The sequence below is a fragment of the Balaenoptera acutorostrata genome, chromosome 6, assembly GCF_949987535.1.
Source record: "Balaenoptera acutorostrata chromosome 6, mBalAcu1.1, whole genome shotgun sequence".
Lineage (NCBI taxonomy): Eukaryota > Metazoa > Chordata > Mammalia > Artiodactyla > Balaenopteridae > Balaenoptera > Balaenoptera acutorostrata.
Window position 1 is genome coordinate 74,672,756 of NC_080069.1, and position 23,309 is coordinate 74,696,064.

At 39.3% G+C, this 23,309-nt stretch overlaps 1 protein-coding gene and 1 long non-coding RNA gene across 8 annotated transcripts in view; one reads left to right on the plus strand and one right to left on the minus strand.

Moving 5' to 3' along the window:
- PIP5K1B (phosphatidylinositol-4-phosphate 5-kinase type 1 beta) overlaps positions 1-15,906 on the plus strand; it is a 349,897-nt gene extending 333,991 nt beyond the window's left edge. For all 5 annotated transcript variants that reach the window (XM_057548627.1, XM_007182239.2, XM_007182240.3 and 2 more), the window contains one exon: positions 15,181-15,906. In XM_057548627.1, the coding sequence (XP_057404610.1) occupies positions 15,181-15,183 (3 nt within the window). In that variant the 3' untranslated portion in view covers positions 15,184-15,906. The remainder of the gene's footprint in view (positions 1-15,180) is intronic.
- The window catches only part of LOC130708437 (uncharacterized), a 147,530-nt gene that overhangs the window by 17,474 nt on the left and 106,747 nt on the right, over positions 1-23,309 (minus strand). For all 3 annotated transcript variants that reach the window (XR_009008642.1, XR_009008641.1, XR_009008640.1), the window contains exons 2-3: positions 3,511-3,565; positions 1,481-1,700 (exon numbers count right to left, since the gene is read on the minus strand). This is a non-coding gene — a long non-coding RNA (uncharacterized LOC130708437). The remainder of the gene's footprint in view (positions 1-1,480; positions 1,701-3,510; positions 3,566-23,309) is intronic.

A 23,309-nucleotide genomic window follows, 5' to 3' on the forward strand; every position in this document is an offset into this window, starting at 1 on the left:
GAATCATGCTCCACATGAAGGTGAGAGATGGATCCAAAAAAGGAGTGAGAGTAGTTTTTATAAAATTCCACTTTCATCTTGGTTTCCTTTCTATTTTTTCCAGTTTTAGTGCCACAGTTCTTAAACCTTTTAGTCTCTGAATCCCTTTAACATTCTAAAAATTGAGGATCCCAAATAGCTTTTGTGTATGTGGGTTATATCTATCAATATTTTATATTTTTAAAATGAGAAAATTTTTAAATATTCATTCATTTAAAATAATAACTAACTATTAAAATGTTAAATAAATTTTTATGAAAATAACTTTTCCAGGACAAAAATAAGCTTAGTGAGAAGAGTGGCATTATTTTACTTTTTTGCAGTCCCTATTGTCTGAAGAAGCTGGATTCTCATATCTGCTTCTGCCTACATTGGTCTGGCATGATCTGACACACGACTGTATTCAACTGGGCACCCATGAGAGGGAATGAGAATGAAAGGGCAAATAACATCTTAGTATTAATAGGAAAATAGTTTGACCTCATGGATCCCCAGAAATGGTCCCCCACACCATTGTTCTAGTACTTTAACTTAGTCCCTTCAACTCTTGCAGAATCAAATAAGACAAGAATTAGGAATAGGCACCAGGATACTATGCTTATCTATCTCTGCCTCTCATTAATCACTGACCTTGAATTAATCAACCTTTTTGGTCCTCAGTTTTCTCATCTATGAAATGGATCATTAAGTCACCTCTTAAGACCCCTTCTAGGTCTGACTGGCCATGACTTATTCTAAATTACAAGGAGTTGTAGAAATAAGGTTTTTCCCAGGAGAGCTATAGCTGTTTCTTCAAATTTCACTGTTTCATCACATATTCTACCATCAACCGTCACAGTATTTAAACTTAATTTTTGTGGCAATGCATCTAGAAAGTTCTGCACCATTAACTTGTAATTCCAGGGTGTGTTTTCATGCTGGAGATTTTTATTTAGCATGCTCTTCCAATCTTAAAGGATACAGCTCATTGCCTTCCCTTCAATATTTTCATTTGCCTCCACACTGTGAAAGAGTGGATGGCAAAGAAAAGCATCAGAAGGGAAAACCAATCTTGCCTACACCTTTGTCCCTCCTTCCTCTTGACCTGATTAGAATCCTCTTAATCGTAGCCATCCTTACTGAAAGGGCAGTTAAAGGCTTCTGTGGTGACATTATATTGGGTGTTATAACCAAACATAGATTTCTCTTGTAATGTTTCTTCTTCTTTAAGAATTGGTAGTTGGAACTAATCCCCTAGTGCTACTGTTTGCATACTAATGGACAATACTGTTTATATCACTTCAAAATATGATTTAAACTCAAATGATTTATGCACACCAGATAACATATGAAATTTCCTTTTTAAAGATCCACCCACATTATGTGCATTATGTGCATGTAAATTAGGCCAGCTATCCTGCTTTTTCTGATAATTTGACATGAAATTAAAAGGATAGGTTACCTTAAAAGGCTGCTAATTGTTCCAGCACCCTTATTGAAGCGTTTGGTTCAGGTTCCACGTTCCTAGTTATTGCTTGGAAAAGGCCATTCACCTTCACGCTGTAGTTCCAGCCTATCTGATTCATTTTCAAATATTCAAATCATTGTGTTTTTGAAGATGGTTTTATCCAATGACCAAAGAGGTGTTTCCATTGAGTTTTGAGTTGATGACACAGATTAGGCTATTTAAAAGAATACAACAGAGATAAGCAGGCTCTTGATCTTAAATGGGCAATCATGCCATCTTCATAATAGGGCCAGATTCCACTTTTTGAATAGTCCGCTATTCTAAGGCACTGATCACGACAGCTTATTATTTCAGTTCCTCAGGCGGCTCCTTTACCTGATGTAGAATGCAATTTGATGTTAATGGAAAGAGGAACAACCAACAAAGGCAATGCAGCTGAAAAATGTCATGGGTGAGGGTGTCCTTTTTTTATGACTAGCTGAGAATGGATGGGTAAGTGGGAGATAATGGAATTGCTTTTTTAAATAATATAGAAGTTTGAAAGAGGGCTGCCACAAAACAACAATTTTCTCGCTTCTGTTATTTAGTCTTGAGGTTATGCCCTTTTCTTTTTACACTTTCCATATTAACAGCCTCTCAATAATATGTCCTTTCATCCAGATATGTGTTTCTGCAAGGTGGCTGAAGTACAAAAATAGCTGTGGGCAAAGAAACAGTTAAGCCATTTTTTTAGCCGTGCCAGTATTGGAGATTAGTGCTCTGATGTGCAGCTGTTGGACAGCTTGGTTATTTAATGTGTCTTTGGGTGGTTAACAATACTCTTTCATCATGGGACGAAGAAGGGTGGCAGAGAAGTGAAAATGATTGTGAATTAACAGCTTATATCAGACTATTATGTATGAAAAAAGCCTGAGAAAAGGAAGAAAAGCACTTTAAATTAGGTCACGGGGGTCCTAGGAAATTCAGTGGAACTTTTTGGCAAGAGAAACTGCCTTTCTGGACTTGACTCTGCTGGCATTGACGTTAATGACTTGTATGTGAAGTATAGGGTCTCTTGAATCACTCCTTGCATGAGCCAGCGTTGGCTGCTGCAAAAGGTGTTTATTTGAAACAGTGACAATTCTATCACTTCTCAGCAGAGAGCTACCGTCCCCACCAACCAAAGATGCTGCTCGAGTTTTTGGCAGATTTTAGTGAGACCAAAACAGGAAGAGAAGAAGCAAAGGCTGCCTTGGGCTTGTAAGGCATTTCACCAGAATGCCATTTTCTTTCACCATATGACCACATCGTTGAGAAATGAAGAGATTTCAGAAAGAACAAAATAGGGCCCTCTTTTATCTCCAGGAAGGCTTGACCCTCTTAAGTCATTGACCAAATAATATTTCTAAGACACATGGAAAAGCTGAAAGAGTGGATCCAACTGCCTGCACCCCATGGCACCTAGAGGGATTCCTGTCCTGAAACAAGAGTGACGCCAAGCTTCAAATTAATGAGGCAACCCGCTGGGCCGGATTAGGAGGTCATTGTAGGATTTTTTTTTTTTTTTTAACAGTATTAAACTGCTGTTTAAGGATTAGCTTAGGGAATTGGAGTTATAAACGCATACTGGCTTTTCAGTTATATTAGGCCCACAGTTAACAATTAAATGACAGCATACAGGGCTCTGGTAGATTTTTTTCTGTTTAGCTTTACAGTGAATCCTGGCCTCACAGGCCAGGTGATTTCCACCTTTCTCAAGGCCGGTTCTGCTCTTGCGCTTGCCTGAGTCTATTCATCCAGGCCCTCCTTGGGTGGCACCATTATTCTTCTTTCTTTACCTCCTAACACCAGCCTCTCTCTCCTTCCCCACTCCCTCCACACTCTCCCTGCTGCTTTTGTTTCTGATTTTGATTTCCATCTTCTCCATTGTCATAGGAAGCCAGTGTTTGCTAGGCTCCTGAGCCTTCAGAAAACAAAAAACAAATTCAGAAGGAACCAGATTAGGAACAAATGAGAATTTTAGGGAAAGCAAGTTTAAATCACACCTGTGGACCTTGTGAGCCGGGCTGTCCTCCTTCATGCCATTCGCTCTCCTGGGACCTGAGGAGGAATGAGAAAATTGGGTAGAAGGGAGGATGCATTAAGTACTGTCCACTTAGTAAAACATAAGGCCTCCCCAAGTGTGATGGATGGTATGAGGATGACTAGGGAGTGGAGATGAGGGCCTGGCTTCCCTTTGGTTTGTCTTTGCCTGTGCTCCTAGGGCTGCCGTGACAAAGTACCCCAGGCTGGGAGGCTTAAACAACAGAAATTTGTCTCCCAGTCTGGAGGCCAGAAATCTGAGGTCAAGGTGTTGGCGGGGCCCTGGTACCTCTGAAGGCTCTAGGAGAGGATCCTTCCTTGCTTCTTCCAACCTCTGGTGGTCCACGTGGCCCTCAGCATTGTTTGACTTGCTACACTCTAATCCCTGCCCCAGTTCACACTACCTCCCTGTGACTCTGTCCTCTCTTCTTGTGAGAACACCAGTCACTGGATTTAGGGCCCACCGTAATCCAGGATGAACTCACCTTAACTAATTACATCTGCAAAGACCATATTTCTGAATAAGATCACATTTAAAAGGTTCCAGGTGTACGTGAATTTTCAGGGGACACGATTCAACTACACCACCTTACCGAGGACATGTGAAAGGGCACACACGCTCTTTACCACGCTTGGCCCCGTTTTTTCATTCACTTCCCGTCTCCCTGGCTTAGTCACTGTGAGATTGGGTAGATGTTTCCAAATTATTGTGGATTCCTCGCAAAAAGGTGTCTGTCAGGTAAACGAATGTATTAACAGATACAGTCACCTGTTGGGGACATATTGTGTATTAGAAATAAAATCCCTGAGGGTGGACCAGGGCAATGGTATTTTTAAAAGCCCCCCACACATACAGGGCTGAGACCCAGTCAGCTTGTCGACAGGGTCCTCTGAGCATCCTATAATTCTTCTGTGCTAGATGTAAGGGAAACCTGTATCACTTCCCTAAGAGCCCTCCTAGGATGGCTGGCCGGTTAGCTTTGCTTTACATCAGAGGAAAAATGAACTTGATTCTAAGGTGAACCTTTAATCACGTTCAAGTTTATGAACTGGGCTTGGGACTGCGTTCCTGCAGCAGACCCTACTGCCACCTAGTGGTAGGAAGGCGCCTCTGACCAACCAGGATAAGGAGCTATTGAGGTCCTTGAATTGAACGCTGTTAAGTGCGAGCGTGCGGCTCAGAGGGCTGTCTCCACTCCGTGTACTTTACGGTAGCCGCCCGCTGCTGTGCACGCACGTTTGGCAGGGGTACATCCTTCAAACGGCAAAGGCAGCTCCCTCAACCTTGCAAGCTGAACTAGAGGCTGCAATTACAATCAGGCACAGAAATGAAGGTGCTAATCTTCCCTAGGATCCCATCGTGCCCTTCTCATCCATTAAGGCCAGTTCCACTTGAGCCTCTTTGAAAAGGCCCTATGGCAGTTTGGGGCTTCAACACAGAAAATGCTTCTTTCTACTGCTTAGGCAGCAACTTTAACGAAGTATCAAAAAATATGGAGTGAAAAAACCCTTTTCTTCACTTTCGATCTTTGACAGGTTTCCCCTTACAGCCACTCCACCCCCAGGTAACTGTAGCTTTGGCGGTAGCCCCCAGTGGAGGGTAGGATTAAGTACAAAAAAATTCAAATATGGATCCTTATTTTTTTTAAAAAACTTTCTAAATCCCAGTAATGGCTACTGTATTTGTTTCCTAGGGCTGCCATTACAAAATGTCACAAACTGGGTGGCATAAACAACAGAAGTGTATTGTCTCACAGTTCTGGAAGCTAGAAGTCCAAGATCAAGGTGTTGGCAGGGTTGATTCCTTCTGAGGGCTGCAAGGGAAGGATCTGTTTCTGGCTTCCCTCCTTGGCTTGTTTATGGCCATCTTCTCCCTGTGTCTTCCTTCTGTGTGTCTGTCTCTGTGTCCAAATTTCCCCTTTTTATAAGCATACCAGTCATATGGAATCAGAGCCAACCCTAAGGACCTTATTTTAACTTCCTTACTTCTGTAAAGACTGTATCTCCAAATAAGATCACATTCTGAAGTACTAGGGGTTAGAGCTTCAACATATGAATGCGGGGTGTCAGGGGCCAGGGGGGAGGCACAATTCAATCCATGCCGGCTACTGTGTGTTTTTGTAAAGAAAAATGGTACCAAGAAAAGTGCTGAGAGGGGCGTCTTGATAGGGGTGCAGCTTCTGGTTCCTACACTCTAGGCTGTGGCTGGGGGCCTCTGGCATCTCACCCTTTCCTTCTACACAGGGAGAGAGAAGCCAGTGGCCTCATCCCAAGGCAGTGCTCCTTTTTGAATGAAACCAGTACCATAGTCCTCTCCCTACACTATCCAGAGTGAATTCGGTTGCAGCCCCAGGGTTACATGATATATTAGATAATAAGGTAACCATTTGGAGTTACAATTAGCAGAAGTCACTCCCATGCGGGAAAGTCCACTGTAGAATTGTCAGCCCACATAAATCACTGATTTCCTCCGGCTTCTCTTAGGTCTTTGGAAAACAAATTAATCAGGCAGGGAACTGTATTAAAATACTGCTGCTGTACTAACAAACAAACAGTTTTGAAATGAGTGGCCATAATCCTAAATACATCCCACAAGGCATCTGAAATCAGTGCCAGTTTTTTCTTGGGTCTGTTCTCCTCTTATCAGTAATCTATCTGCTGGTTGGTGTGGAACGCTTTGATAGGGCATTTGAAGGTTGGCAGGAGGCCTGGTACTCCATGTGCTGTCAACACCTCAGAATTCAACAAACATTCTACCAGATAGGCACAACGTGGTAGTTTTCATCCAAATTGTACATACCCTTCAAGGTTGTTCCAAGTCCCACCTTCTGCCTCAAGGCTTCTTAATTAAGGCCCTGTAGTCTCTGGTTCTTGGGAAAGAATAATTTCACCACTGATCAGAATCTAAATATTTTTTTAAGTGCAAAGGTAGGAAATTTAGACCTAAGCTTCCTTCCAGCTATAGAACCCCACAGCGGTGTGATTGGACTCCATATATAGACTGTGTCCTGATTTCTGTAGCACTAGTGTATGTATTTGTTCACCTCCTTAAAAAAAAATGGTGAGCTTTTGGACACCAGCAGCTGTTGTTCAAAGAGAAATCCCCTATTCCAATCTATTTCCAAGTGATTGTGCCTTGTGAAGTACCCCCAATATGAGGTAGATATGAATGTGATAAAAAGTAAATATAGAGCCTTATGTTAAAAAAAAAAAAAAAAAAGATTTCCAGAGAACATGGTGGTTGCTTGGTGTTTGAATCATCTCTGGTGAGCCCAGAGATGGAGGGGACTCCAGACCCAAGGGGATGATTAGGGTGGGGCGTTGTGAAGCCTTTACATGTGTTTATGGTGATGCTGTGAATTTAGACGAAAATGAGGGGAGTGAGGCAGGATGAGCTGGTGTGCTCTCATGGCAACAGATAGAACGTTGGCCAAAAGAACAATATGAACTGGAAAGGAAAACAGTGGGGCTGGGGAAAACGGGCTCAGTATAGGAAAAGGAAATAAGGGACTTGCCACCTACGATAGCCTGGAGAGAAATCAGTATTTTCCTCAAGGGTATTTTGGCAAAGAATTTCAACTTGAAATCAAAATGAGGCTGCCCTTGGACACCAGACAGGCAAAGATCCTGCTTCTGTGGGACCCTGGAGCTGAACTCTGAGGCAGCTGTAGTTTAAAAAGAACATTGCCCCTGAGGGTCAGGAGCTCATGGAACAAGGATACCCCAGGGACTCTTTAGTGTGGTCATCTTAGCCAGTCTGACTGTCCTGAAGTTCTGCTTTGTTTCAGCTCTGCCCTTAAATCCCCTCACAGCACATTCCAGATCTTATGAAATTCTATTGGCTAAAATATGTCTTTTAAACAGTAGGTTGAGGGTATATATGTGTGTGTGTGTATCTTTCAGGGAAAAGGTTGAAAAAAAGGGAGGGTTGGAAATGAGCCTAGAAATGAGACCTTGGAAGAAAACCTTCTCGTCTTTGATGCCCTCTGCACATGGCTCTGAAAAGTCAACTTAGACCCTCCAACTTAGCCCATCTTGAAGTGATCTATACTTTGGAGGTTCCCCGAGGCAATCTGGCTCCCAAAAAGTGCAGTCCACCCTCCCAAAGGGCTCTGTGGTTAGCAAACTGCTTTTGCTTTGCTATGTTCCCTTATTTCTCTGTGTCTGTGTTTTAAATAATTTTATTGAAAAGGCTTAGCAGTCTTTGACCACATGTGTGCATTACTGTGTAGTTTCAATCACAGAATTAAGTACTTGAGTTTAAGTGGAAATAAAAATATGAGCCTCTCACACACCCACACACTTACACACATGTGTGGATAAACAATGCTAAGGATTAAGGCCACAGAAATACCTAAAACCTCTACTCCTTTCATGCCAACTGTTATCACACCTTTACCTTCAGGTCTCAGAATTTAAAATATATCATGCATTCTCAAAGCATCACATGCTTAGGAAGAAACACTGGCATCTGTGTGGATGTATGATTGCGTGCAGTCAGACTGGCTAAGATGACCACACTAAATAGTCCCTGGGGTATCCTTGTTCCATGAGCTCCTGACCCTCAGGGGCAATGTTCTTTTTAAACACAGCAGTTATTAGGCATAGAGGGAACTTACCTCAACATAATAAAGGCCATATATGAAAAACCCACAGCCAACATCATTCTCAATGGTGAAAAACGGAAACCATTTCCTCTAAGATCACGAACAAGACAAGGTTGCCCACTCTCACCACTATTATTCAACATAGGTTTGGAAGTTTTAGCCACAGCAATCAGAGAAGAAAAAGAAATAAAAGGAATCCAAATCAGAAAAGAAGAAGTAAAGCTGTCACTGTTTGCAGATGACATGATACTATACATAGAGAATCCTAAAACTGCCACCAGAAAACTACTAGAGCTAATCAATGGATTTGGTAAAGTAGTTATACTCCAATAAAGATGTTAAAATAAATAAATAAATAAAAATAAACACAGCAGTTCAGTTGGTGATAGAGCTGAAATGTTCTGTCATCCCTTACCTGAGATATGGCTAGGTTCTCTCGCCAAAGCACCAGTTCCCATTTCTGTTTCTAAATCCATCAGGTCAGGAGAGGGTTGAGTCTCAGCACCTCAGAAGAAGTTGCTGGTGTTCAGGGCACTAATACCTGAAGAACCCATCTTCATGTTGGGGAGCTGGAGGGGATTCTACATGCACCATATTTTGAAGAATAAACTCAAGCTATGAGCTTCTTCCCAGGGTAGACAGACAGCTGACACTTTGTCTCTTCACTGATGGCTAATATAGGACTTGTGGATTATAATTTGAAGAAAGGAAAATTATTGCACATTTAATACTACATAATGGATAATAAAATTGCCTTCTGGAGCCAGCTCACTGTGGCCAAGTTTACAAGCAGGGAGACGCTGTGCTTTCAAGTCCCACAGAAGACTTAAAGACCTGTCAGGCCACCTCATTTTATTAGGGTTATAAATGGACACTTTCGGGTAATCAAACATGTCATCCCAGGATTACATTACAACATGGATATAGAATTGGCAGTTCTCACCCAACTTTGACATTCTTGTAACCCTGGGGGTGAGAGTGAGTGTTTAATGAAGTTTACAGAAACTTCTACAAGACCCTCAGTTTAAAAAAAAAAAAAAAAAAAACTTGATTCCAATGGGACAAGAGATAAGATGGTGGAGTAGAAGGACTTGAGCTCACCTTCTCTCACAAAACACCAAAATCACAACTAACTGCTGAACAACCATCAACAAAAAAAGACTTGAAGCTACCAAAAAAGATATTCTACACCCAGAGACAAAGAAGAAGCTACAATGAGATGGTGGGAGGGGCACATTCACGATAAAATCAAATCCCATACCGGTGGGTGACCCACAAACTGGAAAATAATTATATCACAGAAGTTCTCCCACAGGAGTGAGAGTTCAGAGCCTCATGGCAGCTTCCCAGACTGGGGTTCTGGCATTGGGAGGAGGAGCCCCCAGAGCATTTGGCTTTGAAGGCCAGCAGGGCTTGAGTGCAGGAGCTCCACAGGACTGGGAGAAACAGACTCCACTCTTGGAAGGCACGCAGAGGTTTCACATGAACTGGGACCCAGGGCAAAGCAGTGACTCCATAAGAGCCTGGGCCAGACTTACCTGTGGGTCTTGGAGGGTCTCCTGGGGATGTGGGGGTCGGCTGTGCTCACTGCAGGGGCAAGGACAATGGTGGTGCATGCCCCCAGGGAATACTCATTGGCTTGAGCTCTCCTGGAGGTCGCCATTTTGGCACTGAGACCTGGCCCCACCCAACAGCCAGCAGGCTCCAATGCTGGAATGCCTCAGACCAAACAACAAACAGCGTGGGAACGCAGCCCCACCCATCAGCAGACAGGCTGCCTGAAGTCATCCCGAGCCAACAGCCACCTGTAAACACACCCCTTGATGTGACCCTGCCCATCAGAGGGACAAGACCCAGCTCCACCCACCAGTGGGCAGGCACCAGTCCCCCCAACCAAGAAGCCTGCACAAGCTCCTGGACCAAATTCACACACCAGGGTGTAGACACCAGAACCAAGAAGAATTACAGTCCTGCAGCCTGAGGAACAGAGACCACAAACACAGAAAGTTAGACAAAATGAGACAGCAGAGAAATATGTGCCAGACGAAGGAACAAGATAAAACCCCAGAAGAAAAACTAAGTGAAGTGGAGATAGGCAATCTACCTGAAAAAGAATTCAGAGTAATGATAGTAAAAAATTATTCAAGATCTCAGAAAAAGATTGGAGGCACAGACCGAGAGGATACAAGAAATGTTTAATAAAGAGCTAGAAGTTTAAAGAACAAAACAGATGAAAAATACAATAACTGAAATGAAAAATACACTAGAAGGAATCAATAGAATAAATGAGGCAGAAGAATGAATAAGTGAGCTGGAAGATAGAATGGTGAAAATCACTGCTTCAGAACAGAACAAAGAAAAAAGAATGAAAAGAAATGAGGACAGTCTCAGAGGCCTCTGGGACAACATTAAATGCACCAACATTTCTCCTTCTGGGACGCCTATAATGCAAGAGAGAGAAAGAGGGCCTGAAAAAATATTTGAAGAGATAATAGCCAACAACTTCCGTAACATGGGAAAGGAAACAGCCGCCCAAGTCCAGGAAGCACAAAGAGTCCCATATAGGATAAACCCAAGGAGGAACATGCCAAGACACATATTAATCAAACTGAGAAAAAGACAATGAGAAAGTATTAAAACCAACAAGATAAAAGCAACAAATAATATACGAGGGAATCCCCATAAGGTTATCAGCTGGTTTTTCAGCAGAAACTCTGCAGGCCAGAAGGGAATGGCATGATATATTTAGAGTGATGAAAGGGAAAAACCTTCAACCAGGAATACTCTACCCACCAAGGCTCTTGTTCAGATTTGACAGAAATCAAAAGCTTTACAAGCAAAAGCTAAGAGAATTCAGCACCACCAAACCAGCTTTACAACAAATGCTAAAGGAACTTCTCTAGATGGAAAAGAAAAGGCCATGACTAGAAACAAGAAAATTACAAATGAGAAAGCTCACCAGTAAAGGCAATCATATGGTAAAGGTAGGAAATCATCCACACACAAATATTATATAAAAATCAGCAATCATGAGAAGAGAAGGGTACAAGTGTAGGACATTGGAAATGCATTTGAAAATAAGAGACCAGCAACTGAATACAGTCTTGTGTGTGTGTGTGTGTGTGTGTGTGTGTGTGTGTGTGTGTGTGTGTATAGACTGCTATATCAAAACCTCATGGCAACCACAAACCGAAAATCAACAATAGATACACAAAAAAGAAAAAGGAACCCAAACACAGCACTAAAGTTAGACATCAAATTACAAGAGAGGAGAACAAAAGAGGAAGGGAAGAAAAAGACCTACAAAAATAAATCCAAAACAATTAACAAGATGGCAGTAAGAACATACATATTGATAATTACCTTAAAAGTAAATGGATTAAATGCTCCAACCAAAAGACATAGACTGGCTGAATGGATACAAAAACAAGATCCATATATATGCTGTCTACAAGAGACCCACCTCAGATCTAGGGACACATATAGACTGAAAGTGAGGGGATGGAAAAAGGTATTCCATGCACATGGAAATCAAAAGAAACCTAGAGTAGCAATACTCATATCAGACAAAAGAGACTTTAAAATAAAGACTATTACAAGAGACAAAGAAGGACACTACATAATGGTCAAGGATCAATCCAAGAAGATATAACAATTGTAAATATATATGCACCCAACATAGAAGCACCTCAATATATAAGGCCAATACTAACAGCCATAAAAGGAGAAATCAGCAGTAACACAATAATAGTAGGGGACTTTAACACCCCACTTTCATCAATGGACAGATCACCCAGACAGAAAATCAATAAGGAAACACAGGCCTTAAATGACACATTAGATCAGAGGGACTTAACCGATATTTATAGAACACTCCATCCAAAAGCAGCAGAATACACATTCTTCTCAAGTGCACATGGAACGTTCTCCAGGATAACTCATATGGTGGGCCACAAAGCAAGTCTCAGTAAATTTAAGAAAATTGAAGCTGTATCCACAACACTATGAGATTAGAAATCAACTACAAGAAAAAAACTAAAAAACACAAACACATGGAGCCTAAACAATATGCTACTAAACAACCAATGGATCACTGAGGAAATCAAAAAATACCTAGAGACAAATGAAAATGAAAGCATGACAATCCAAAACCTAAGGGACACAGCAAAAGCAGTTCCAAGAGGGAAGTCTATAGCAATACAATCTTACCTCAGGAAACAAGAAAAATCACAAACAACCTATTCTTACACATAAAGCAACTAGAGAAAGAGGAACAAACAAAACCAAAAGGCAGTAGAAGGAAAGACATCATAAAGATCAGAGCAGAAATAAATGAAATAGAGATGAAGAAAACAATAGCAAAGATCAATGAAACTAAAAGCTGGTTCTTTGAAAAGATAAACAAAGTTGATTAAACCTTTAGCCAGACTCATCAAGAAAAAAAAGGGAGCAGACTCAAATCAATAAAATTAGAAATGAAAAAGAAGTTACAACTGACACCACAGAAACACAAAGGATAACAGACTACTACAAGCAACCATATGCTAATAAAATAGACAACCTAGAAGAAATGGACAAATTCTTAGAAAGGTACAATCTTCCAAGACTGAACCAGGAAGAAATAGAAACTATGAACAGACCAATCACAAGTAATGAGATTGAAACCATGATTTTAAAACTTCCAACGAACAAAAGTCCAGAACCAGCTGGCTTCATAGGTGAATTCTATCAAACATTTAGAGAAGACTTAAACACCTATCCTTCTGAAACTATTCCAAAAAATTGCAGAGGAAGGAACACTCCCAAACTCAGGCTAACATCACCCTGATACCAAAACCAGTCAAAGATACAACAACAACAACAAAAAGAAAATTACAGGCCAATATCACTGATGAACATAGACACAAAAATCCTCAACAAAATACTAGCAAACCGAATCCAGCAATACATTAAAAGGATCATACACCATGATCAAGTGGGCTTTATCCCAGGGATGCAAGGATTCTTCAATATATGCAAATCAATCAGTGTGATACACCACATTAACAAATTGAATAATAAAAATCATATGATCATCTAAATAGATGCAGGAAAAGCTTTTGACAAAATTCAGTACCCATTTCTGATTAAAAACTCTCCAGAAAGTGTGCTTAAAGAGAACCTACCTCAACATAAGAAAAGCCATAGATGACAAACCCACAGCTAACATCATACTCAGTGGTGAAAAGCTGAAAGCATTTCCTCTAAGATCAGGAACAAGACAAGGATGTCCACTCTTGCCCCTTTTATTCAACATAGTTTTGGAAGTGCTAGCCACAGCAATCAGAGAAGAAAAAGAAATAAAAGGAATACAAATTGGAAAAGTAAAACTGTTGCTATTTGCAGATGACAGGATAGTGTACATAGATAATCTTAAAGATGCTACCAGAAAACTACTAGAGCTCATCAATGAATTCGGTAAAGTGGCAGGATACAAAATTAATACACAGAAATCTGTTGCATTTCTATACACTAGCAATGAAAGATCAGAAAGAGAAATTAAGGAAACAATCCCATTTATCTTAGCATCAAAAAGAATAAAATACCTAGGAATAAACCTACCTAAGGAGGCAAAAGACCTGTACTCTGAAAACTGTCAGATGCTGATGAAAGAAACTGAAGATGACACAAACAGCTGGAAAGATATACCATGATTTTGGATTGGAAAAATCAATATTGTCAAAATAACTGTAATACCAAGGCAATCTACAGATTCAATGCAATCCCTGTCAAATTACCAATGGCATTTTTCACAGAACTAGAACAAAAAAATCTTAAAATTTGTATGGAGAGACAAGAGACCTCCAATAGCCAAAGCAATCTTGAGAAAGAAAAATGGAGCTGGAGGAATCAGGCTCCCTGACTTCAGACTATACTACAAAGCTGTAGTCATCACAACAATATGGTACTGACACAAAAACAGAAATATAGATCAATAGAACAGGATGGAAAGTAACAGTGTGAACGTGTTTTAGATTAATGAGAAGGAGCAGTCTCAACTATAAAACAATAAAAGTTACAACTCACAATAGGCTCAAATTACGAGATGTAATACTTTTAAACAGAATCCACTTTGATATAGTTTCTTTCCTAATAATTTTCAGTCATTTCAAACTTTTTACTCAAGTTATTTCAGCCTCCAAATGAATGTGTTGGGCCACACAATCTCTGTGATCCCAACTACAACCTTCTTAACTACGATTTTGGAGACACTAATATTGCCAGGCACTAAATGATATGTATAGAATTTGTGTATATCATGTATGTGTGTCTATTTGTACAAATACTATTTCCTCATAGAAAAGTTTATCACTTATAAAGTAGGGTTTATTACTCCCATTTAACAGATAAATAAGGTGCAAAGATGGTTAAGTAACTTGCATAATGTCCTGTAGCTGTAATAATTAGAGAGAATCAATAGATTTAAGCCATTGTGTCTGACTGACCATGGTACCGCTTCCCCGTATATATCTTGGTACAAATGTCAGGGATTGAATTAGCTGCCTCTGACCTTAAGTGGCTACCATTTTAGGTCCAATATTTGCTAGACATATGTTTTGCTCCCCAGCCACAGGGATAGTGTGTAAAAATGCACACAGCATTCATGAGTTCCAGACCATGTTCAAGTTGCTCTGATTGGCTTCAGGGCTGATATACCACAGCACATCCCCAAAACCCTGTGCACTTGGAGGGCAGGAGTGTGTCTTAGCCAGCGCTGTTTCCTTCAAAGTCCCTAGCACTAAGCTGTGATGTGGTAAGCACTTGATAAATCTTGGTGTAATTTACATGTTGCAGGTCCAGGGAAGCAGATGCTCATCATTGCAAAAGAATCAGTTCCAGGCCTAATGCCCTCCCATTTCTACCTGCATGTTTTCCGGGCACAAGTCATTGGAAGAAAGAAAGAACTTGTGTTCGCAATCATGAGGCGCCATTATAAATTGATGCCAAAACTTAGTCTTACATCTGCTTTCTTTTTTTCTCCCCCAGTAAGTGAAAATGGTGACCACCTAAGCAGATGGATGAGGCAGGAACACGGTTGTGGGAGAGAAGTTTCTCCACTTCACAATTTCCCAAAGGAAACTTGGCTGAGCCCCACTACACACAGAGTCATAATCAACTGGACTTGGAGTTTGCGAGATGTCAGGGGAGCCTTGGCCGAGAGGCTGATCAGCAGATGTGATGTGAAAAATACCACACTCTTCTGTCATTTGCTGTTGCTTGCTGAACTGTGAAGAACTGCATGAACTCTATTTAAGCTGCTTTCTATACCATTGCCAATCACCTTTTTGGACTTGGAAGTGCTATTTTACTATTGACACTTGGATTATTTCATTTTGCATGCATCCAGTGATTATCCATAAGCAACATATGTAATCTGCTTATATATTTTTTAAAAATCTATCCATGCAAAATGGTAAATAAAGTCTGAATTATGCTCTTTTTCAAAGTTATAACCATAGCCCATGTCATTAAAAGTTTAAATTGGTTTCATATAAAGATCAGTGTAATAGGTCTGCATATACTTTATAGAAAATTAGCTTCTATAAAGATTTTTTCACTGTTTACTAGTGAAATGGGAAAAGCAAAGCTATTTATAAAAGGCCTTATGTCGTGTACATACATTGTCTTTGAAATATTTGTGATTTAGTTTATTGCTTGTAAAAGAGATTATATAATTTATTTAGTAAATACTATTGTAAACTATAGTTTTATTGAGAGAAATAAAATATTTTGTTCTCAATTGTGGTATTATATTAATTCCAATGGTTTATGGTCTTTACATTTCTTTCTTTTGTTAATAAAAAAGAAGTAACTTGGATACCCCTCATTTTTACATATTCTGGAATCCTAAATAAACTGACTCTCGTGATTGATAGATGAAAATGGAGAGAAAACTCCCCGGGCCCTGAGAAAAGACTCAATAGCAGATTCTGCTCAACTTGTTCAAGAGACTTTCCCAAATGTCCTGGTGTGTTAGTCAGCTTTCACTATGTTATGTTGTGGTAACAAACAATCCCCAAATCTCTGGATTGGGATCCAGAGCAACCCCTATCTAGGACATGCCACTTTTATGGCAGAAGAAAAAATGTGATAGTGGAACCATGGGAGCTCATAAAGCTTCTGCTTAAACATGGTTTACAGAACTTCTCACATTTCACTGGCCAAAGCAAATGACATAGACAAGTCTGTCGTCAAAAGTGTTGGGAAGTGTACTTTTCACATAGGAATAGACTCAGCAGAGAGGGGCAATGAATATTTAAGCAGTTAATACATCTATAGTATCATATGAGTGTCCCAAGCAGCAGAAGGTTAAGAGGCTGCATAATCATACACTGCAGAAAAAATCATTAGAAAACAAAAAGACATTCCTGATGAGTAAGATGCTCAGTGGAAAATACTTCAAGTTAAAGCAAGCTGATTCTCATAAGCAAACATAATATTAGCTTTTGTAAATACAGCTTGGAGCCATGGTTACTCAATATAAGTATTAATTTCATCTGCAGAGTTGGTGCTGGGAATTTATCCTGGGTTGGGCTGTCAATGGGAAATTTTACCGAAGTGGATTGTGGAGGATTCTTTGCCTCTCTCTGCCTGGTATCCATATGTGCTGGCAGATGCCCGATCTTACTATAGGGGTTTACTTAGCTGTAATCCTACTCTTCCCCCTCCCATTTGTATCCATTTATCTAAGCAGGGGTCCTTAAGCCCAGGACCCATTGATTCTTAGGAGGGTCACAGATGGATATTAATAGGGCCATGAAATAATATACACAAGTTGGGTCTGCCTTTGTGTATATGGGGGCTTTTTTCATGACGAGAAAGACAATAATTTCCATCAAATTCACAGTGACTTTGACCCAAGAACTGTTGAGAACCACTATTTTAAGGCTTAACTCAAATGCTATTTCAGTGCCATGAAGCTGTCCATGATGCCCAATCCTCTCTCCCCCCCACCACCATCACCCTTGGCCAGTCTGTGGTCAACTCACCTGTCTCAGAAAACCTCAACACTTTGTACCTTTGTTTAAAAATTGAGGTATAACTTAAATATAATAGAGTGCACAACTATTAATTGTATGATTCAATGATTTTTTACATATATACACACACCCTTGTAAGCAGCACCTAGAACAAGAGAGAGAATATTTCCAGCTAACCTACAGGCTCTTTCATGCCCCCTCCCCATCAATACCATTGGTAGGATTGATGCCTCCCCATCAATGCCCCAAAGGTAACCATTATTATTACTTCTATCATCATGGATTAGTTTTGCCAGTTCTTGAACTTCATATAGAGTAATAGAGTATGTCCTCCTTATCTGGCTTTTTGGTGTTATTGTTGTTCAACACTGTATGAGAACCATTCATTTCATTGTATACAGTGAAAGCTCATTCTTTTTCATTGCTGAGTAGTATTCCGCTATATGATTATCCCACAATTTTCTACTCTATTGCTGATTGACATTTGGGTAGTTTACAATTTGGGGCCATAAGCATGTGCACTGAAAGATAAATAATGATTCCCTAGACCTCTTCCTCCACACAGTTCCTAGATGCAGACAGCTTGACTTCTAGCACCCATACTGGGTGTGGAAGAATTTTCTCTGAAAAAAATATCACTACCAGGAAGTAGATGACCATATGCTAATTTGCCTAAGATAGTCTGAGTTTATGCTGGACACTCAGGCATAATAACAGTATATACTTTCACTCTCAAAAATGTTCCATTTTTTACCACAAATTATATAGTTACCTTACCAAGGGGGAAAGCTTAAAGGTAATAACACTGGAGATTTCCCCAACAACTGACTCAGCCAAGGCACCCTACAGTGAAGTTCCACTACACCCCCCACACCCAGTGCTCACTCACATTTTAGTCCCCACTCAATGCACAGCCAACCAAATATCACAAGACATCTAAGGAAATTCTCTAAAATGAGACTGAAATATACAAACAGAAAATTGCCGCTGGGGTAAACAAGGACTGCAAGAAGTAAACTTCAAAACAAAAATTACCATACATCTTCAAAGATAATAAATTATACAGCATCCATGAAGCATGATCAGGATGCTGTGACAAAAATGAACATTTTACAGATGGCCAAAAAGCACATCAAAAGATGCTCAACATCACTAATCATTAGAGAAATGCAAATCAAAACTGCAATGAGGTATCACCTCACACCAGTCAGAATGGCCATCATCAGAAAAATCTACAGGGCTTCCCTGGTGGTACAGTGGTTAGGAATCCGCCTGCCAATGCAGGGGACACGAGGTCAAGCCCTGGTCTGGGAAGATCCCACATGCCACGGAGCAACTAAGCCCGTGCACCACAACTACTGAGCCTGCGCTCTAGAGCCCGCGAACCACAACTACTGAAGCCTGTGTGCCTAGAGACCGTGCTCTGCAACAAGAGAAGCCACAGCAATGAGAAGCCTGTGCACCGCAACAAAGAGTAGCCCCCACTCTATGGAGACCGCAACTAGAGAAAGCCCACGCGCAGCAACGAAGATCCAACGCAGCCAAAAATAAATAAATTTTTTTAAAAAATACTTTAAAAAAAATTTATTTTTTAATCTACAAACAAGAAATGCTGGAGAGGGTGTGGAGAAAAAGGAGCCCTCCTACACTGTTGGTGGGAATGTAAATTGGTATAGCCACTATGGAGAACCGTATGGAGGTTCCTTTAAAAACTAAAAATAGAACTACCATATGTTCCTGCAGTCCCACTCCTCAGCATATACCTGAAGAAAATCATAATTCGAAAAGATATATGCACCCCAATGTTCACTGCAGCACTATTTACAATAGCCAGGACATGGAAGCAACCTAAATGTCCATCGACAGAGGAATGGACAAAGATGTGGTATATATATACAGTAGAATATTACTCATCACAAAATGATGCCATTTGCAGCAACATGAATGGACCTAGAGATTGTCAGACTGAGTGAAGTCAGTCAGATAGAGAAAGACAAATATCATCTGATATCACTTATATGTGGAATCTAAAAAAAGGGTACAAATGAACTTATTTACAAAACAGAAATAGTCACAGATGTAGCAAACAAACTTACAGTTACCAGTGGGTAAGTGGGAGGAGGGATAAATTGGGAAATTGGGATTGACATACATACTACTATACATAAAATAGATAACTAATAAGGACCTACTTTATAGCACAGGAAACTCTACTCAATACTCTGTAATGGCTTATATGGGAAAAGAATCTAAAAAAGAGTGGATATTCTTTACATCATGTTGGAGTTAGTATTTTCGAAAACCTTGGGGACAAGAATGTGGAGGTGATACACATCAAGTTAGAAAATGAAAAAAAGGAATGCAGATGACCAATTCTTCCTCTCCCCCTTTCTAACCTTATAAGAACCCATACTAATTTTTTATGTTCTAGCTTCTTTACATACAGTATATCATTTAATAGGCACAGTGGTCTTGAGCAAACATAATTTAATAACCTATATTATATATAAATAATAGAATGTATAAAGCACCCCAAAAAATTATTAATTAAAAAAATTAAAAATTGGATATGTGTATATGTATGGCTGATTCACTTTGCTGTACACCTGAAACTAACAAACACAACATTGTAAATCAATTATACTCCAATAAAAATTTTAATTAATAAATAAATGCAGGGAGTCTAGCCAAATTTAAGAGCCCACACTTCTAACTACTATACTATATAACCTTGTATATGTAGCAACCTACATATGTATATAACCTATATATGTTATATAACCTCATATATGAAGGTTCTATGCAGACAAAAAAAAAAAAAGAGCACTGTGACAAAGGGAGAGATTTATGCAGGGAAAAAGTAGGAAACAAAAAAAAGATAGTTGCAGTTTATATAAGAACTTAGAGCTGCATGTGTTAAATGAGAATAAGAAAGTATGAAAACAGTAGTTGTTAAAATTACAAGACTACATATTGAACTGATACATCTTGGCATGTTAATAAACCCATGGAAAAAGATCTAGGATTAACTAGGATTAGTGTAGCAGTTAAGAAAAATGAGATAGCATACCCAAACGTTTGCATAAGTAGATGGAATTAAATGCAAAAATAATCAGTAAGAATAGCATCTATGCATTGAAAACACATTCAAGGACATGTGTTATGCTTCACCAAACAAAACAAGGCATTTCCATAATGTAAGCATCACAGAAGCATTTATTTAGTCTGTTAGTAAATACTTACTAACTAGGGATATCAATACTTAACAGAATTTTCTTTTAATTTGTTTTATTTAAGTTAATTTTCTTATGCATGAAACAAAAATTAAACTGTAGCATTCAAAATTTTTGTGCAGTGCATTTGCATTGCTAAATTTTATGGACCAAAATATTCCAGAAATCATACAAATTTAACTTTCTGTTTTCAGTTTTATAACAAAGAAAATGATAATTTATAATATTCATTGTTTGGGGCAGACAGATAAGGATTTCAATATATATTTTAGTTTTTAAGTGATTAAATAAATATATGGAAAAAGAATGAACATTCTGAAAACATAAAAGAGCTCTTGGAAATTAAAAGCATGATGGCAGAAATTAGGATCTACTTGAGAGAGTGATTAGGAAATAAGTTTCAAGATACATCCCAAAAAGATTAAAAATAGGTGAAATGGAATAAGAAAACTTGAAGACCGTTCCACTAGATCCAATATCCAAATAATAGGACTTCCAGAAAGAGAAAATTAGACAATGGATGTAAGAAAAGCCTCAAACAAATGTCAGGAAAATTTCCCAGAGCTAAAGGATGTGAGTTTCCAGATTGAAAGGGACTCTGAGCACCCAGAACAATGGATGAAAATGAACCTTACCATGCAATTTCAGACCACCAAGGATGAAGACAAGATTCTACAAGCTTTCAGAGTAAAATTAATTTTATATAAAGGCTCAAGGGTCAAAATTGTATCAAATTTCTCAACAGCATACTGGTAGCTAGAAACCAATGGAACTATGCCTTCAAGATTCTGAGAGAAATGTATTGCTAACCTATAATTCTATACCCTGTGTATTAGTCAGTGTTCTCTAGAGAAATAGAATAGTAGAGACATAGACATGGATAACAGATTTATTTTAAGAAACGGGCTCACACAACTGTGGGGAAAGACAATTCTGAAATTCACAGGGCAGGCTGGAAACTCAGGCATGGGTTAATAGAGCAATCCTGAGGCAGAATTTCTTCTTTTTGAGGAAACTTCAGCTTTTGCTATAAGGCCTTCACTTGATTGGATCAGGCCCACCCATATTATTGAGGGTAATCTCCTTTACTTAAAGTCAACTGATTAAAGACCTCAATTACATCTATAAAATATTTTCACAGCAATACCTATATTAGTTTTTGATAAAATAACTGGGTGCTCTACCCTAGCCAATTTGATACATAAAATTAATCATCACACCCTGGAAAACCAATTAAAAGTGAGGGTAGAATAAAATTATCTATGCAAAAATCATTTCCATCTTCTGTTTATCTAGAAACTCCCAAAAGATGTGTTTAACCAAAATGAGATAGTAAACCAAGAAAAAGAAAGCCATGAAATAGAAAGCCATTGGATCCAGAAATCAAGAGATCCAACCCAAGAGGAAGGTGAAAGGAATCCCCAGGATGAACATAAAGGGAAATCCCAACATGGCAACAATGGAGGAGATCTATAAATAAATCACTCCAGATTGGAGTAGGTCAGATGGCTCTAGACACAACTTCTCCAAGAAGGTAAAGATACCCAAAAGACTTATAAGATAAGGACAGAAAATTAACTCTAGGTATACTGGATCTGAGCCTGGAGCAGGGGGCAAAGAGGTAGAGGTGGGGAGGGTTATTAACAGGAAAAAAACAACAACTGGTGAAATCTGAATAAAGTCTGAAATTTAGTTAATAGTACTGTACAAAAGACAACACTGAGTTTGGAAAAAATAATATTAGCATCTTATGTAAGTATGACTCAAGAGAAACTGGGTAAGTGGTATATAGAAACTCTGTTCTAGGGAATGCCCTGGCAGTCCAGTGGTTAGGACTCGACGTTTTCACTGCCACGGCCTGGGTTTGATCCCTGGTTGGAGATGTAAGATCCCACAAGCCATATGTGGTGCTGGGAAAACTCGACAGCTACATGTAAAAGAATGAAATTAGAACACTCCCTAACACTATACACAAAAGTAAACTCAAAATGGATTAAAGACCTAAATGTTAGACCGGGCACTATAAACTCTTAGAGGAAAACATAGGAAGAACACTCTTTGACATAAACCACAGCAAGATCCTTTTTGATCCACCTCCTAGAGAAATGGAAATAAAAGCAAAAATAAACAGATGGGATCTAATGAAACTTAAAAGCTTTTGCACAGCAAAGGAAACCATAAACAACATGAAAAGACAACCCTCAGCATGGGAGAAACTATTGGGAAACGAATCAACGGACAAAGGATTAATCTCCAAAATATACAAAGAGCTCATGCAGCTCAATATCAAAAAAACAAAGAACCCAATCCAAAAATGGGCAGAAGACCTAAATAGACATTTCTCCAAAGAAGACATACAGATGGCCAAGAGGCACATGAAAAGATGCTCAACATCACTAACTACTAGAGAAATGCAAATCAAAACTACAATGAGGTATCACCTCACACTGGTTAGAATGGGTATCATCAGAAAATATACAAACAATAAATGCTGGAGAGGGTGTGGAGAAAAGGGAACCCTCTTGCACTGTTGGTGGGAATGTAGATTGATATAGCCACTATGGAGAACAGTATGGAGGTGCCTTAAAACACTAAAAATAGAATTACCATATGACCCAGAAATCCCACTACTGGGCATATACCCAGAGAAACCATAATTCAAAAAGACACATTCACCCCAATGTTCATTGCAGCACTATTTACAATAGCCAGGTCATGGAAGCAACCTAAATGTCCATTGACAGATGAATGGATAAAGATGTGGAATATACATACAATGGAATATTACTCAGCCATAAAAAGGAACAAAATTAGGTCATTTGTAGAGACGTGGATGGACCTAGAGACTGTCATACAGAGTGAAGCAAGTCAAAAAGAGAAAAACAAATATCGTTTATTAACG